Genomic DNA, 16,710 nt, shown 5'->3' on the forward strand with positions numbered 1-16,710 from the left:
TGGCGAGGTGGCTGAAATGGCTGGACACGGGTTGGAGCACAGGGGGCTGGTCAGCTTGTGGGTACGGGTGACCTTTGAGGCAGTGGGAGTGGGTTCTAGGAGTTGAATGTAGACGAGGGGCGGGAGACGGAGGGAAGAGGGAGGGGAAGGGCGGCGGAAGCGGCCAGGAGGGCAAATGAGCCACTCCTGCCCCCGCCCCCACCCCCACAAGGCTGGAAGCACCCCCGGAGGGAGGAGGGCTGGCCGGGCTGCATTGCCGAGAACTGCCCCGGGGATCCAGGGCGGGGACGCCCCTGGTGACCGCGCCCGGAGCGGTCTCGTGGCGCCGCCCGTGGTCCTGCGTGAACACGAACGTCCTTCTCTGTCTGGTTCTGACGGTCAAAATGCAGGTCTCCCAAGTTCAAGGGGAAGCGAGTGGAGGTGCGGGAGAGGCAGTGGCCGCCAGGGGGCGCCTAGAGCCCGCGCCCGGAACAAGCCGTTCCGGGAGGTTTCCGCGCGACCCTAATCCCCCATCACCCCTATTCGGGACCCCTCCAAGGGCCACACTGCAGCAAGTGGGATAAAAGCTGGACCCGGGTGAGAGGAAGCTGCTGCATTCTGAATGGGCAGGAGCAGATTCGAGAAGTCTCTCTAGGTCCGCCCAGGGGGGTCTTCTGGGGGATCTGCGGGCCTGCAGGCTGCCGTTTGAGGCTTGAAAGGTCCCGGGCAGTCGACGAGACTTAACCAATCTGTCCACACTGGTTATAAACCCCCGACTTGGGCCTGGACCAGGACCTTGCCCTGGTGGGGTGGGGGAGTGGGGGGTGAGCCGGGGTCACAGACCTGGAGGGGGCGGCCGGGGGGCGGGGCTTCAAGGGTGAGGGCCAGCGGGAGGATAGGACAGACACGGATCCCTGCCCGTGAGGGACGTGCGTAGGTCGCGGTGAGGGCGAGGCCAGAAGGTTGGGAGACAGGTGCCCTACCGGCCCTTGTCACTTTCTGTGGGCCAGAGGTACCAAGCCTCCCACCTGACCACCCCACCCCGTTCCCCTGTCCTGTGCCCTCCCCCATTGTCAGGCTGAGACCTCACCTCAAACCCCTAGGGGTGGCCGAGCATCAGTTCACCCCCTCATCCATCAGTGGACCTTTATCTATCTATCTATCTATCTATCTATCTATCTATCATCTATCTATTAATCCATCCACCCATCCACGTATCCACCCACTGATGGCTTATCCATGCATCCACAGAGACAGCATGCTGTGGGACTCCCATTTCCACGAAGTTCTAGAACAGGCCAAACCAGTGTGGTGGTGTAGGTCATTGGTGATCCTCGTAGGGAAACTGACAGGGAACGTGCATGAGAGACCTTCTTGGAAAAGGAAACCATCCGTATCTTGGTCTGGGAGGTGGTTCAACGGCCCTACGTGCGTGAAAAAAATCGCCAAGCTGTACGGTTAAGATTTGCACACTCGAGGCGCCCCAGCTGGCTCAGCCGGGAGAGCGTGCTACGCTTGATCTCTGGGGGTCGTGAGTTCAAGCCCCATGCCGGGTGTAGAGCTTACTTTTAAAAATTTTTTTGTGGGGGCACCTGGGCGGCTCGATCAGTTAAGTGTCCAACTCTTGGTTTCGGCTCAGGTCATGATCTCATGGTTCATGGGTCTGAGCCCCGCGTTGGGTTCTGCACCGCGAATGCGGAGCCTGTGTGGGATTCTCTGTCTCCCTCTCTCTCTGCCCCTCCCCTGCTCTCACCCTTTCTCTCAAAAATAAACATTAAAAATTTTTTAATTAAAAAAAAAGATTCGCCCACTTTACTGTAGGAAAAAAAGCAAATTTGTAAAAAAGGTGCACTTCACTATTTTTCTTTGAAAAAAAAAAAAAAGGATGGTCAGGGAACACCTTCCTGAGGAGGTGACATCTGAGTCAATACCTATATCACCAGCACCCCCGGATGTTCCTAGGCTTCTGCAGGTACAGACACAGGTACTCCTTGGCGTGGCCCCCACCTGAACACTTGTCCTCGCTCCTTCGAGCTCCATATCGGCTGGAATAAGTCACACTGGGTTCCCTCCCCCTGCCCAATGTACCAGTGTCATCGGCACCGTATGCCCCGTGTAAACGCGAGAGGACCGATGAGAACTCCGTGGGACTTTGGACAAATCGCTCCCCAGTGGAAGAAGAGCCTACAAGCCTTCCTTTAAAACCTTTAAAATCTGAAATACGCCCTTCCCCTTTAAGGATGCAACTATGCTTCGCATCAGCCAAAATCCGCCAGGAAAGAACACGACCCTCCCCCCTGAACTTGCCTGAACTCCGAGCGCCTGGTACTTGCCTCGAAAGAGGTAAGAATTCTCGCAGGGAGAGGAAGATAAGGATTCCTCGTGGTGCTAACGAATGACTTCGTTCGCTTTGCACTGTCAGCACGGAACCTGATGGGGGGCTCAGATCCGTGAACTTTGAGATCAGGACCCGAGCCGAGGTCGATGCTTAACCAACTGAGCTACCCAGGCGCCCCTTAAATACACTCTTTTTTTTTTTTTTTTTAATGTTTATTTTTGAGAGAGAGAGAGACAGAGCGTGAGTGGGGGAGGGGCAGACAGAGAGGGAGACACAGAATCCAAAGCAGGCTCCAGGCTCTGAGCCATCAGCACAGAGCCCGATGCGGGGCTCGAACCCACAAACCGCGAGATCATGACCTGAACCGAAGTTGGACGCTCAACCGACTGAGCCACCCAGGCGCCCCTAAATATACTTGCTCAAGGCTGCCTTTATCTGACAAGTATATCCTGGGTGCCCACCATAAGCCACTCACCGCTTCACATGCTGGGCATGTACCAGGGAGGAGGACACGACAGAAAACCAGAGAGCGCACTTTCTAGGGGAGAGACAGCCTGACAGCATCCACAATTTGTGAGTAAGATACGTAAGATGCCAAGGCCGTAGGTGCCAGGGGGAAGACGGGACACAGAAGGCTGGGGAGGGGTTACTATTTTCGGTAGCGTCAGGGAGGGAGCGATATTTGAGCAAAGATCTGAAGGAAGTGAGGAGAGAGCCCTGTGACTGTCTGAAGGAAAAGCGTCCAGGCGGAGGGAACAGCCCATGCAAAATCTCTGAGAGGAACCTCGGAAACGTTATGCTAAGTCAGACACAAAAGCTCACACACCGTAAGATATATTTACGCAAAAATGTGCACGCGCGCACACACATGCACGACTCCTATCCCTCGTTGCCATTAATTTCCTAGAAGAAATGATGGCTTAAGGGTCATTTTCAAAATTAGGAAAAAGCTCTGTGAACGCACTAAATGCCACTGATGTGTGCACTTTAAAATGATTAATTTTAGGGGCGCCTAGCGGCTCGGTCAGTTCAGTGTCCAACTCTTGGTTTTGGCCCAGGTCATGATCTCACAGTTTGTGGGTTCGAGCCCCTCGTCCGGCTCCGTGCTGGCAGTGTGGAGCCTGCTTAGGATTCTCTCTCTCCACCCCCCCTCCCCTGCTCGCTCTCTAATAAACATTAAAACAAAAAAAAAGATTTAAAATGATTTCTGTTATGTGTATTATCCCTCAGTTAAAAAAAAAAAAAACCAAAAAACTCTGTGAGGAGGGGTAAGATCGGAGATAAGGGAGGGGGCCAGAACATGTGGGCCCTAGGGGTCCCCAGTGAGGACTCTGCTTAGACTAATCCAGGAGCCCTGGAGGGTTCTGAGCAGAAGAGGGGCTGGCGCCCCCTGGTGGCGTTGATGGGAACAGGCGGCAGGGGACGGAGGTGGGGCAGGCCCCAGGGCGCCCCAGCGGGAGGTGATGTTGGCTCCCCCAGGGCTAGCAGGTGGAGGTGGGGAGGGGCAGGTGCATCCAGGATACGTTTTGAAAGGAAATCCACCGTAAGTGGCTGACGTACAAGGAAAAGGAGAAAGTCAAGGTTTATGCCTGGTCTGGAACTTCCAATTTCCAGATGGGCGGGGGGCAGGGGTGGGGGGGTATCCAGAGCTCTGCTCTGAGACGCCAGTTAGACACCCGATTGTAGGTGGCAAGCAGGCAGTTGGGATGTAAAAATCTGGAATTCAGGGGCTGGAAATATGCATTTGGAATTTGCATGAGCCCCCAAATCTGTGAAAATCTGCCCATTCTCTCCCTACCCAGTGCAGCAGAATTTTTATTTTGTAAAGTGATTCCAGTCGGGCCCCTCAAGGGCAAACACAGTCAAACAACGTGGGGTGCTCTGTGTTTTGCTGACTTTTTCTTCCACAGTCTTTCCCCTCCATCAGGGGTACCGGTTGTGTTGGGGGCCCCAAACCACCCCTGTGTTCCAAGACTCTCCGGAAGGCCCCACGGGAGTCAGTACGTAGTTGATTTATTTTTCTTTTAAGCTTATGTATTTATTTTGGGAAAGAAAGAGAGAGAGAGTGCGAGCAGGGGGAGGGTCAGAGAGAGAGGCAGCGAGAGAATCCCAAGCAGGCCATCTGCCTGGCATGAACTCCAAAAGCACAGCGGATGTGAGCGCGAAAGATATTGTTTCATTCAAAAAGCCAAAACCGTGGCGCAGTGAGCCTCCTTATCATTTAGGGAAGTTTTATATCAGTAGAGGGAAGCGTTTATCAGCCAATTTCCCCAGACGCAAGGCAAGGGCCAAATTCGCAAGGGGGGGGGTGTGCTTTCTAAGGATAGCACCCCGGGTTCTCTCCTCCCCCCTGAGGCCCCCGCTCAGAGACCGAGCAGTGATTGATTTGAACAAGATAAGAAGCCAGATAAGGAACGGAAAACATGTGATCTACACGAGCAGCTAAAACCACAAAAACTTCTGGAAGGAAACATGGCCTGAGGTTTGACACAGATACTTTACATAGGACGCGGAAAAAGGACAAAGAGAAAACGCGAGAAAAAATATGAAAGCAAAATTAAGCAAGCCCTGATCGAAATTAAAAGCTTTTGGGGCGCCTGGGTGGCTCAGTCGGTTAAGCGTCCGACTTCGGCTCAGGTCATGATCTCACAGCTCATGAGTTCGAGCCCCACATCAGGCTCTGTGCTGACAGCTCAGAGCCTGGAGCCTGCTTCGGATTCTGTGTCTCCCTCTCTCTGTGCCCCTCCCCCGTTCATGCTCTGTCTCTGTCTCAAAAATAAATAAACGTTAAAAAAAAAAAGGCTCAAAAAAAAAAGAAATTAAAAGCTTTTGCTTTTAATATTTAATATTAAAATTTAAGCTTTTGCTTAATTTAAATTTTTTTTTTCAACGTTTATTTATTTTTGGGACAGAGAGAGACAGAGCATGAACGGGGGAGGGGCGGAGAGAGAGGGAGACACAGAATCGGAAACAGGCTCCAGGCTCTGAGCCATCAGCCCAGAGCCTGACGCGGGGCTCGAACTCACAGACCGCGAGATCGTGACCTGGCTGAAGTCGGACGCTTAACCGACTGCGCCACCCAGGCGCCCCTAAGCTTTTGCTTAATTTAATAATTAAGTGTCAAAAGACACTTGCAAAGGGGCGCCTGGGTAGCTCCGACGGTCAAGCGGTCAAGCGTCCGACTTCAGCTTAGGGCATGATCTCACCGTTTGTGAGTTCGAGCCCCGCATCGGGCTCCCTCTCTCTCTGTCTGTCCCTCTCCCCCCTCTTTCAAAAATAAATAAACATAAAAAAAAAGACTTGCAAAAATGAGAAGGCACTGGGAAAGTGCTTGCAAATCGTATCTCCAACAAAGGAACTTGTAGCTACAATATATAAAGAACACTTACAACTTAACAATTTAGATGAGCGACCCAACAGAAAGTTACTCAGTCGGTTAGGCGTCCGACTTTGGCTCAGGTCGTGATCTCACGGTGTGTGGGTTCAAGCCCCGCATCAGGCTCTGTGCTGACAGCTCAGAGCCTGCTTTGGATTCTGTGTCTCCCTCTCTCTCTGCCCCTCCCCCACCTGCACTCTGTTGGTCTCTCTCTCTCTCTCTCTCTCTCAAAAATACATAAACGTTAAAAAAAATTAAAACAAAAAAAAGAAAGTCAGCTTCCACACATGCTGGACCCATGACCGGGCGAAGCGGGGTCCTCCCCAGATGGGCTCAGTCTGTGCAGGGCTCAGTGGTCCTACGTGGATAGGTGGTGGGGGAGGGGGACAAGAGGAGCCGCAGCCCCAGGGAGGCCCTGACCTCATGCAGAGTGACAGACAGATGGACAGAGGTGGTCCTGACGCTGATTACCCTGCACCCAGGCTTTGGAGCTTTCGGGCTCCCTGACATCACCCCCCTGCCCCGCCCGTGTGGCCCACAGGAAGGTGGCTCAGAGTGCAGGCTCCACAGCCAGACAGCCGGGGTCACAACCCCTGCTCTGTGCTTTGCGTGACCTCAGGGGAGTGCCTTCAGTCTGCCCATCTGGAAAATGGGATCATCACAGGGAAGCAAGTTCCAGGCTGTCAGCCCAGAGCCCCACGTGGGGCTCGAACTTGGAAACCCATCAGATCGTGAAATCAAGGGTCGGATGCTCAACGGGCTGAGCCCCCCTGGCGCCCCTGGCTGCCCTCACCAATTACATAGCTGCCTTCCTTGATCTGTTTACAAAATTCCCGGCCCCGGCACTGCCTGCCACCCTTTCCTGCCTTTATTTTTCTTCCCGGCACTCGCTACGCCCTCGGGGAATACGTATTTGTTTCTGGCTTTTCCTTTGTCCGTCTCCCCAGTCACATTGTGAGCCCCAGGAGGCAGCCATGGTGTAGCCGGGTGGGGGGGGGGCGGCGGGGACAGCTTATGAGTTACCATCGGTCTCTGTATGTGTGTGAGGGAGGGAGGGAGAGGGAGAGAGAGAGAGAGAGAGAGAGAGAATCCCAGCCCAGGGATCATTACTAATTCCACCAGCTTCCCCACTGCTGGATAACAAAGACCCCTTTGTTCTCAAGGGCAGAAGTGGGGGGTGGGTGGCGGTGTTCCTCTTCTCTCGAGGCTTCTGGCAAGTTCTCCACCCAAAGGCTGGCCAACAAAACACTCTGGGGAGCTTCTGCGCGGGTGCCCAGCCGGGCCACTTGCTGGGTGTGCTGGGAAAGCCAGTGGGGGGGTGGGGGGGAGAGGGGGACAGGGAACCATACCTGTGACTGACAGAGTAGTCAGGACACGGCTGGGGGAGCCCCGAGGGGACCGTGACCCAGGCCAAGGGGCTCAGGGGGGCTTCCTTGAGGGCGGTCCTGTTACAAGATAGGTTTTGGAGAAAAAAAAAACAAAGAAAGGAAAATCAGGACTCACACAGAATCCAAAAGTGAACGTGCGATGGGAGACTGGGGAGTCCGCACGGGTGAGGTGTTACAACCTGTTCGGAGCAGGACCAAAGAACAGACACGTTGACAGATCAGGAACATTGAAGCGCGTGTTCAAAGGGAAGCAAAACGTTTGGGGAGGCGCTCCGGGTGCAGAGGGCGAAGAACAATCTAGCGACACCCGCCCCTCACCCCCCAAGGGGGGGACATTCCCCAGGCGCTCCTGGCTGCCCCAGAACAAAGAAAAATACTGTACCCGCCAAGAGATCAGGTCGTGCCCGACGTGAGTCTCCATCAGTTTAGGATATCTTAGCAAATGACAAGAAAAAGGCAGTCTTGTCAACAGCCCAATCTCCAGAAAAACCTATTGACTCAGTTTCCTGGAGCGCCAACATCACTCTCGCCTCCGTAATTCATGCGCATGCCTGCAGAGAGTTCGTGTGCATTACCCACAATCTGCAGGGTATTAAAACAGAGCCCACCATCCGGAGGAAGGATTCGGTCTGTGTGGGATTACGTCCTGCCCCGAATTCACGTCTGTCCAAGTGCTAACCCCCCAGGATGTCCGTATGTGACCTTCTTTGGACACAGGTTCACCGGTAGATGTCAGTAGGTAAGATGATGTCATACTGCAGGAGGGTATCCAGCGTGACTTGTGTCCTTATAGAACTGGGAACTTGGAAGTCCCACCGCACCGGGTGCACACAGTTTTCCACGGAAGCACGCGGTTTCCCCTACCACACTGTAAGTGAACCTACGTCCCTTCGCTCCTGGGCGAGGCAGAAACTGCACCAGGTTGAGCCGTCGCACAAGGAAGCGTTTATCTGCAGCCAAGGAGGAGATCTCGGAAAACAGCTTCCGAACGTGACTCCCGGTGGGATGAATATTTGCGCAGGGACGCCCCCTCCCGGATGTAGAGGCAGGGAGGAGGTCCTGCGAGCGCCTGAAGGCAACAGCCCGACGCTTGCCTGGTGTGTTATGTAAATGAGGCTAGCGCAGGGGGCGGGGTTAGTATTACAATGAGGCAAAGGGAATTGTCCGCGGTTGGAGAAATCGCTTCATCATCCGCCTGCCCCGGGACGCGTGGGGTCAGGGGGTTACGCTCAAGCCGGTCTGGGTGGTCTGGGCTGGCCAGAGGTCTCGTCTGGGCAGTGGCTAGGTTTTGCTTTTCACTTGCCTGAGTGAAGAGAGAAACTGGAAAGGAGGTTAAGGAAAAAAGTGGGGGGGGGGGGCACAAAGGCAGAGGAGTACGAGCAGGGGGGCAGTCAAGGTCTGGTCCTGGGGTCTAGCTGGCGACAATACGTAGGTGCCGATTTCTCGGAGGACGAGCAGGAATCGCGCAGGGGAAGAGGGCAGAAACAGCATGTGCAAAGGCCCAGAGGCCGGAGAGGGGGGTGCAGTCCAAGGGGGGGATTGCAGTGGTTCCGTGTGGCTAGGGCACTGAGACCGGGCAGGGACAGATCGTGCCAAGATTTGGGTTTTTGTTCTGAGGGCTCTGGAAGCCACCGAGAGAGACCTCTGTATACGGGACATCAGTTGCACCCAGCCCTGTGTTGGCTCATTATATCCTTCTGAGACAACGGGGATCAGAGTCACACAGCCAACCGTTAGAGTCGAACTGGCACCTGCCTCGGGGCAGGGTTATAGCAGGTGAGGACCAAGGACCTGGAGGCGGAGGCAGAAGCTGGGGCGGGAAGGTCTAGGGCAGCGTTCATCTTTCTCGAGCTAGCTAGCTCCACGCGTCAGACACTCAAGGCTCTCCACCTGTAGGAACGCACTGAACGTGCGCACATCAACCCCCGTCCTCCCCCCAACTGTCCCCAGGCTAAATCACTCCCACTAGGGAAGGGATTGATTTTGTCTATTTGTTTGCATCGCTGATGGCAGGCAGGTACGCGGGTACGTATTGGTTAAATGGGTAAGTAGTCCTTGAAGGCGATTACGCCCATCTTCCAGACGGAGAAAACTGAGGCTCAGGGAAAGGCTCCCACGCTCTAATCCCTTTAACTAACTGCTGGCGTCCGGCACTTTCATGAACCCCCTTGCCTTGGAGACGGCTGGCTGGAGAGCGCCGGCGACCGCCACGGCGACCAGGCGGCGCCCGGGTCCAGCCCCCAGGCCTGAATAAGAACGCGGGGACCCTCCAGCGCTCCCTGGAAACCTCGGCTTCCGGGGCCCGCCCCCGCACACCCCCAATGCTTTCGGACCCCGCCCTCCTACCCTCTTCCGGGAGAGAAAAGGGGCCCGAGGGCCGCCCCCTCCCGGCCGGCGCTGGAAAAACCATCACCCTTATTAGCAATTCCGTTTAGTTCGCGGAACGTCTGGTCCAGAGCCCCGCCCCACGGGCCATACCATTCAGGCCCGGACGGGGGGGACCGCGAGGGGACGCGTAGGGGCTTCCCCCGGGACGACTCCTGTCCGGATGCATCCTGGCCCCAGCGGGGAAGGGGAAGAGCCCGCGTGGGGGCTCAGGGTGCCGGGCGGCAGGGTCCCTGGGCCCCCGCCGTGGGGCCCGCCTCCCCCCACCCTTCCCGCCTCCCCCCGCCTTTCTCCCGCGTTGGTTCGCGCCGTGTAACGCCAAGCAACAACCTTTGTGCGACCGTCCGGGTGTAGCGGAGTTCGCCGGTGCACGCCGCAGGTGGGTCGCCTGTCCGCGCCCCGCCCATGCTGCGGTCCCCAGCCATGGCCCTCGCCATCCGAGTCGTTTATTGGTAAGCACGACGGCCAGAGGCCCCCTCCGCGACCCCCTGTCGGATCCCATCCTCCACCCGACGGTCCTGGGGGCTGGACCTACGGGGATCCTTTCCCGAGAAAAGGGGTTCTCTGCGGGTGGGGTGGGCGTGAGCGGAAGGGCGAGAAGGAAGGGCTTTGACCCCCCCCCCCCCCAGGGCGTGGCATTCAGGACAGCTCAGGTTCTCGAAGGTGGAACTGGGACACGCGGGTGGTCATTTTAGACATCCGGGGACCCCGGGGGGGGGGGCGCGGGGGGGGGTCAGCTTTGTAATGGGAGAGGGGCCTCCGTCATCGCTAAGGTTGGCCCTCCCCCAACGTCGTCAACCGCCCTGGGGTGGGGACCGCGAGAGTCCGGAAGGTTCGAGAATGTTCCAGCGTGGGTTTGAAAGGCATGAATACTGTGGATGCCCGTCGTTAGGAGCCCTCCATCTTTTCGGTTTCTCCACCTGCAGAGGGGAGAGAGTGATCTCAGTAGTTAGCCGCGGATGGAGTGCCGGTATTGTGCGCTAAACATGTTGGATCCAGCTTCCCCCCTGCAGGGAAAAAGTCCCGAGTGGACCGGGGATTTTCTGTCTTGTTGACTGAGTTATGCCCCCTCCCCCCCCCCCCAGGGCTGGCATCTAGTGCTGTGCGGGCTTGCATAGACACGCCTGCACGTAGGCGCTTAATAAATGCCTGTTCAGTGCGTGTCTCCTCCCAGAAAGGAGGAGAATTTTAGCTCCGTTTTGGTTATAGGTTGTGGGAGAGGGTGGGGTCAGGTCAGAAGCCCGAGTCTGAAATGGCCAGGGGGCAGTCGCTGATTTTGAAAGACTCAGATCAGTCTCAGCGGTGGAAATGTTCCTGCGGCCTCAGCAAAGCAGACGGTGGGGTGACATTTGGAGGCCCCCGGGAGGCGCGTGTTGCAGACTCCAGTCCAGAAATAGCATGTCGTGGGGGTTGGGCAAGCGTTTGGAACCCGTCCTCAGGACTGGTAGGACCTTGGGGATCCAGGAGTAAAGGTTCATCCCCTAGACCTTCCCACTGGCTGTGGGTGGGGGTGGTGATTCCGCGGTTCTTACCCTAACGCGGTTCTCTGTTTCCCTCCCTCCTGCCTGTGTCTCATACTTGTGGTCTCTCTCTGTCACCCCCCTTTTCTGCGCCCGTGTCTTTTGTCTCTCCTCCTCTGTCGGTTTTCCTTGTGTGTGGGTGTCCCCCGTCCCCTGTGCCTGTGCGGCTTTCAACATTCTGTGTGTCTTTTCTCTCCTCTCTGTCTCCTCTTTGGTTTTGTCGTTTGTCCCTCTTGATGTCTTCCTGGGCCCCCTTCCCGGTTCCCCTCTTGCCTCCCCGCTGCCTGCCTCTTCCCTCCTCCGCCCCCGGATCCCCACCGTTTCCCCCTCTCCCCTGGGACCCACTCTCTCGGACCTCCCACCAGTGGTGCTTGAGGCTACAAGTCCAAGGTAAGCAGAGTGGCCAGCCCCCAGACGTGTCCCTGGGAGATGAGGGAGGACGGCAAGCGGCACGGCCCCTGTTGACCCCCGATGTGACCTCCCCCGCCCTTTTCAGTATCTTCAGCTCAAGAAGAAGTTAGAAGATGAGTTCCCCGGATGCCTGGACATCGTGAGTCTGGGGGATGGGGGAGAGAATCAAAGACGGTCTCCTTGTGTGTCCCCTCAGCCCTGAGTGGCCGCCGGGTGGTTCGGGTCGGCCCTACTCTTCACCCATATTCTCCCATTTCCTGGGGGCGCAGGTGTCCCCAAGAGGGCATCTCAGCCCCCCCCAACATTTCTCTCTTCCCAGTGCGGCGAGGGGACTCCCCAGGCCACCGGCTTCTTTGAAGTGATGGTAGGGGGGAAGTTGGTTCACTCCAAGAAGGTATGTCTGTCCGTCCGTCCGTCCTACCTTGTGTTCAGCCTGGCTGAGAGTTGGGATCCCGGTCCTAGCTTACTCCTTCCCTCTTCTTCACACCCCTAGAGAGGCGATGGTTACGTGGACACAGAGAGCAAGTTTCTGAAGCTGGTGGCCGCCATCAAAGCCGCCTTGGCTCAGGGCTAATGGGCCCCGAAGGCAGAGGTGAGGGGGGCCCAGCCACTGGACACTGTGATTGACTCCCTGTTCCTGGAATTGACAGCTAGTTTGGAACCCAAGGCCAAGTTTCCAACCCAATGTATTCCAGAACGAGTAGCGGTTTCTATCTTGTGCTCTGGATCACGGAGCTGCTTTTCAGCACCTTCCGAGCCTGGTTTCCCATTTCCTGGCCAACGTGTTCCAGATGAGCCCCAAATCCGGCCTGTTCTAGAACTGGGCAGACCAGAACCAAGGTCTAGCTCCTGACGCTCGACAGTCTGGAAGGACTTGGTACCGTTCCCTAATCTCAAGAGTCAGTCTTTCCTCTGGTGTTCTGGAACTAACTTCCATCCCAGCGTCCTGTGAACCCAAGTGCCAGTCCCCAGGGTGCTTTGCTCCAGAAAACTGGTTCTCAGGTGCTTTAAACTCAAGTTCTGTTTCTTTTCCTTTTTTTTTTTTTTTTGAAATTTATTTATGTATTAAAAAAAATTTTTTTTAACGTTTATTTATTTTTGAGAGAGACAGAGCGTGAGCAGGGGAGGGGCAGAGAGAGAGGGAGACACAGAATCCGAAACAGGCTCCGGGCCCTGAGCCGTCAGCACAGAGCCCGACGCCGGGCTCGAACTCACGAACCGTGAGATCATGAGCTGAGCTGAAACCCAGAGTCGGACGCTTAACTGAGCCCTGCAAGTTCCGTTTCCTTAACGTCCTTTACTAGAGCAGAGGGAGGTCACATTGCAGTGTGAACTTGAACACGGCAGAACAGATTGAACGGGTGTGGTATAAACGTACTAGCGTCCTGCCTGACGTGCAGGGGTCTGAAGCGAGCAGTGTGTCCCCCTCCATCCCCCACCCCCACCCCCCGCCAGGGAAAAAAGAGAAAATCAAGAACTGTGGAATTCTAAAGCTGCACGAGCTGAACGCTTTCGTGCAGTGGGGCTGGGGATTCGAATTCTGAAAAGGCCGACACAGAGCACCTCTCCTGCACAAACGTAACCATTTGCTGCTCCCGAACCGTCGGCAGCTCAGGCGGTTACTGAAATCAGCACGAGGTTTCCTTGGGTCCCAGAGAGGCCGTCCACCGACGGGTGGTTTCGTCCAACGCGAGCGAAAGTGGGGTTTACGCAAGAGAAAGGAGGGCGCCGTGGTTCTCGGTTGCACGTCTTGCGGGTGCGGCTTCCAGGGTCTCCCAAGACCACGCTCGGGATGTGTGAGTCGCTAGAAGGACCCGCAGAACTCAGCAAGGTCACGCCTGCGGTTACGGTTCATTATAGCGAAAGGCAGCGAAGGGAGAAGCAGGGCCGGGTCCTGGCGGTCCCGCGTCACCGAGGAGTATTGCGACAGGGAAGCCGTGGCCGAACTTGGCCCCTGGCCCGTCCAGAAGTCAGGAGCTGCTACCGCCTGGCCCAAGGCCCCACCATGAATCACACTGTTAGCATAGACCAGTCCCTGTGGCCCAAGGCCCCAGGCGGGACATTCATTCATTCCCAGTGCTGAGAGGTCACCCTCAGGAGCTGGGGCCCCACCTGAGGCCTGGCACAGCCGGTTGGTGACCGTGAAGAGGTCTTTTCTGGGGCTCGTAGCTGGAGTGGGTGGGTGCGGGTGTCCCAGAAGCCCGTTTCTGTCGGTGGCTTCTCTGGAAACCGAGTTTCCCCGTGGGGTGCACGTGATAGGTGTTCAGTCACATCTCCTAGTGGCCGCCTCTAGCACTCCCTCCCCCCCCCCACCCCCAGCCTCATTTCTCTCACAAGAGACTCGACTGAGAACTAAGTCTTGGCCCACCTTGCCTGTAGGGTTACAATTTTTCCGTCACGGGCATCCCCTGGTCCTTGTGCCTCAGTTTCTCCGAGAGCACACGAGCAGGGGAGGGGCGGAGCGAGAGAGGGCGAGGGAGAGTCCCAGGCAGGCTCTGTGATGGCCAGCGCAGAGCCCAGTGTGGGGCTCGAACCCAAGAACCGTGAGAGCATGGCCTGAGCTGAAATCAAGTCGGATGTTCAACCGACCGAGCCCCCCCCCCCCCGGGTGCCCCCTTTCCCCATCGCTTCTCTCTTTCCCCTTAATCGTGGGCCCTCACTCCCCCAACCCAGCCTTGTTCCCTGCAATCTGACCCCTCCCCTCTCTCTTCTCTGCACAGTCCAGTGACCTTGGCCCAGCCCCTCGTGGCCGACGCTTCATGACGGGAAGGACTGAAATGTCTGGTGGACGCCTGGTCTTTCCCTGATGTCCCTGCGGCCGCTGCGTGGGGGCAGAGACTGACGCCTCTGGTCCTTGCCTCTGTGTGTGTGTGTGTGTGTGTGTGTGTGTGTGTCCAGGCATGTAGCTCTGCACCCTGCCTGCCTTGTTCCCCTCTCTCCCCACTTGCCCCCAAATCCCCCAGCACCCCCCCTGGTTACTCCTGCTCCTGGCTTCCTTCTTGGGGTGGCGGAGAAAGGGATCTGGATGAGTGGGTTGTAGATTTCAGCAGTGTGGGTAACGGTTTACCGTTCAGTAAACACTGGATGAGTTTAACAAAACGTGTCTTGCGTGTGTCCATTTTACCCCTGGAACCTCCTCCCCAGCCTCGTGCCCCCCCCCCCCCCCCCCCCCCCCCATCTCTGGCCCAGGAAACGGGCCTTGGTGATTACGAAGCCCTTCATGGTGGCTCCGAGGTCGTGCCGATGAGGCATCAGGCAGCAAGCAGCAGTGATGTCCATTTAAACGAGACCCGGGCTCCCAGATTGGTCCCAGTACATCCTGCCGTGGCCCCGGATTCGTAGAGGCTTGTACGAGTCTGCTAGGGTGGCCATCAAAAAGACCAGACTGGTTCCAACAACAGAAACCGGGAGTCTGAGGTCAAGGTGAGGACAGGTTTTGTTTTTTGTTTTTTTTTTTTTTTTAACTTAAAAAAATGTTTATTTTTGAAGGAGAGACAGAGCGTGAGCAAGGGAGGGGCAGAGAGAGGGGGAGACGCAGAATCCGAAACGGGCTCCAGGCTCTGAGCTGTCAGCACAGAGCTCGATGTGGGGCTGGAACCCATGAACCGCGAGATGGGTGACCTGAGCCGAAGTCGGATGCTTAACCGACTGTGCCACCGGGGGCGCCCCAAAGGCCATTTATACCTTAAATGCATCCATGTTCCCTGGAAAGGTTGACTCAAATCACCAAAACATACGATCAAAACTGCATTTGTGTAAAACCCACCAGGTTCTTTATAAAAGGGCCCCCCCGAACAGAAAGGTGTTACTATTTTCCTTCTAACAGCTCTTTATCCTTACGGGGCTAACAGATCGGGCGCTCGGACGATCCGGCTAGGACAACTCTGGAAAATGTTGGATCAGATGGGCTGTGCCTAATCATGCTCCGGTCCTCTCTCTGATCACTTGAGCCAGGCCATCGGGTGGCCCCGGGTGAGGCGAGGAAATCCGCTGGGTGCCACATAGAAGCATCTAGACGGAAAAGTCCCAGTCTCTGAGGCTGCGAAGTTGGAGACATCTACAAAACCTCTCTGGAAGAGGCTGGTCAGTGGGTGAAGACACGAGGGAGAGAGCCTGAGACACAAAAGATCACAGCCTCAGAAATGTTCACTTTTCTTCTTTTAAACAGCTTTACTGAGATACAATTCACATCCCATACAACTCACCCATTTAAAGTGTATAAATTGAAGGCTTTATATAATATAATTCACAGATGGAAGCAACAATCATCACAGTCAACTCTATTTGTTTGTTTGTTTGTTTATTTATTTATTTATTTATTTATTTATTAAATAGTTTTAGGGGTGCCTGGCGGGCTCAGTCAGTTGAGGGTCCAACTTTGGCTCAGGACACGATCTCAGAGTTCGTGAGTTGGAACCCTGCGTGGGGCTCTCTGCTGACCGCATAGAGCCTGCTTTGGATCTTTTGTCCCTCTCTCTCCGCCCCTCTCCCCCCACCCCGCAACCTCAAAAATAAATACTTAAAATTTTATTAAGCTATTTTTTTTTAAAGATTTTAGTTTCTAGTAATCTCTACACCCAACGTGGGGCTTGAACTCACAACCCCGAGATCAAGAGTCGCGCGCTCCCACTGACTGAGCCAGCCAGGCTGCCCCAAACGCAGTCGATTTGAGAACATTTTCGTCAGCACAAAGAGGAAAAAAAAAAAACCCATGCCCTTTAGCAACCCCCCCCCCCCCCCAGCCCCCAGCAGCCAGTAGTCGACTTGCTGTTTCTGGGGAATTGCCTGTTCTGGGGAGTTCGTATGAAAGGAATCGTATACCCCGTGGCCTTCTGCGTCTCGCCTCCTTCGCGTGGTGTAATGTTTTCCAGGTTCATCGCTGTAGTAGCGCGGATCGGCATTTCACTCTGTTTAGTGGCTGAGGAATATTCCACTGCCTGGATACGCCGCCTGTGTATCGCTTCCTCAGCTGCTGGACAGGTCGGTGGTTTCTAACTTTCTGGGTGTCGTGACTGGCGCCACCCTGCACGGAGCGCGCAAGATTTCGTCTGAGCACCCGTCCCCAGTACCTCTGGGCGCACGCCCTGAAGCGGAATGGTCGGGTCGAGGGCAATGGTCACACAAAGACCATTAGAGACCGGGGGACTCCACGCTTCTGAATTGTTGAGGTCACTTGCGTCCACTCCGAGTTCCAAGCTGATGAGCTCTCAGGCCCGAGCCATTCATTCCAGGATGACAGAGAGGATGCGGTTCCTGCCGGCCGCCAAATGCTGATGGCTCATGAGGCTGTGCCCGTGTTCCACGGATCTATAT

At 55.8% G+C, this 16,710-nt stretch overlaps 1 protein-coding gene across 2 annotated transcripts; it reads left to right on the forward strand.

Moving 5' to 3' along the window:
- Positions 1 to 9,791: 9,791 nt before the first annotated feature.
- SELENOW (selenoprotein W) lies at positions 9,792 to 14,496 on the forward strand. Of its 2 annotated transcripts, none has more exons than XM_030298680.1 (6): positions 9,792 to 9,918; positions 11,352 to 11,376; positions 11,483 to 11,536; positions 11,717 to 11,791; positions 11,891 to 11,989; positions 12,093 to 12,483. In XM_030298680.1, exons 1-5 carry the CDS (start codon positions 9,872 to 9,874, stop codon positions 11,969 to 11,971), a joined length of 282 nt encoding a protein of 93 aa, XP_030154540.1. In that variant the 5' UTR covers positions 9,792 to 9,871; the 3' UTR covers positions 11,972 to 11,989; positions 12,093 to 12,483. The 2 variants fall into 2 exon arrangements, with proteins under 2 accessions (XP_030154540.1, XP_030154539.1); XM_030298679.1 differs by lacking the exon at positions 12,093 to 12,483 and adding an exon at positions 14,118 to 14,496 and having other exon boundaries at positions 9,796 to 9,918.
- Positions 14,497 to 16,710: the final 2,214 nt, after the last annotated feature.

Source organism: Lynx canadensis, chromosome E2 (genome assembly GCF_007474595.2).
Source record: "Lynx canadensis isolate LIC74 chromosome E2, mLynCan4.pri.v2, whole genome shotgun sequence".
Classification (NCBI taxonomy): domain Eukaryota; kingdom Metazoa; phylum Chordata; class Mammalia; order Carnivora; family Felidae; genus Lynx; species Lynx canadensis.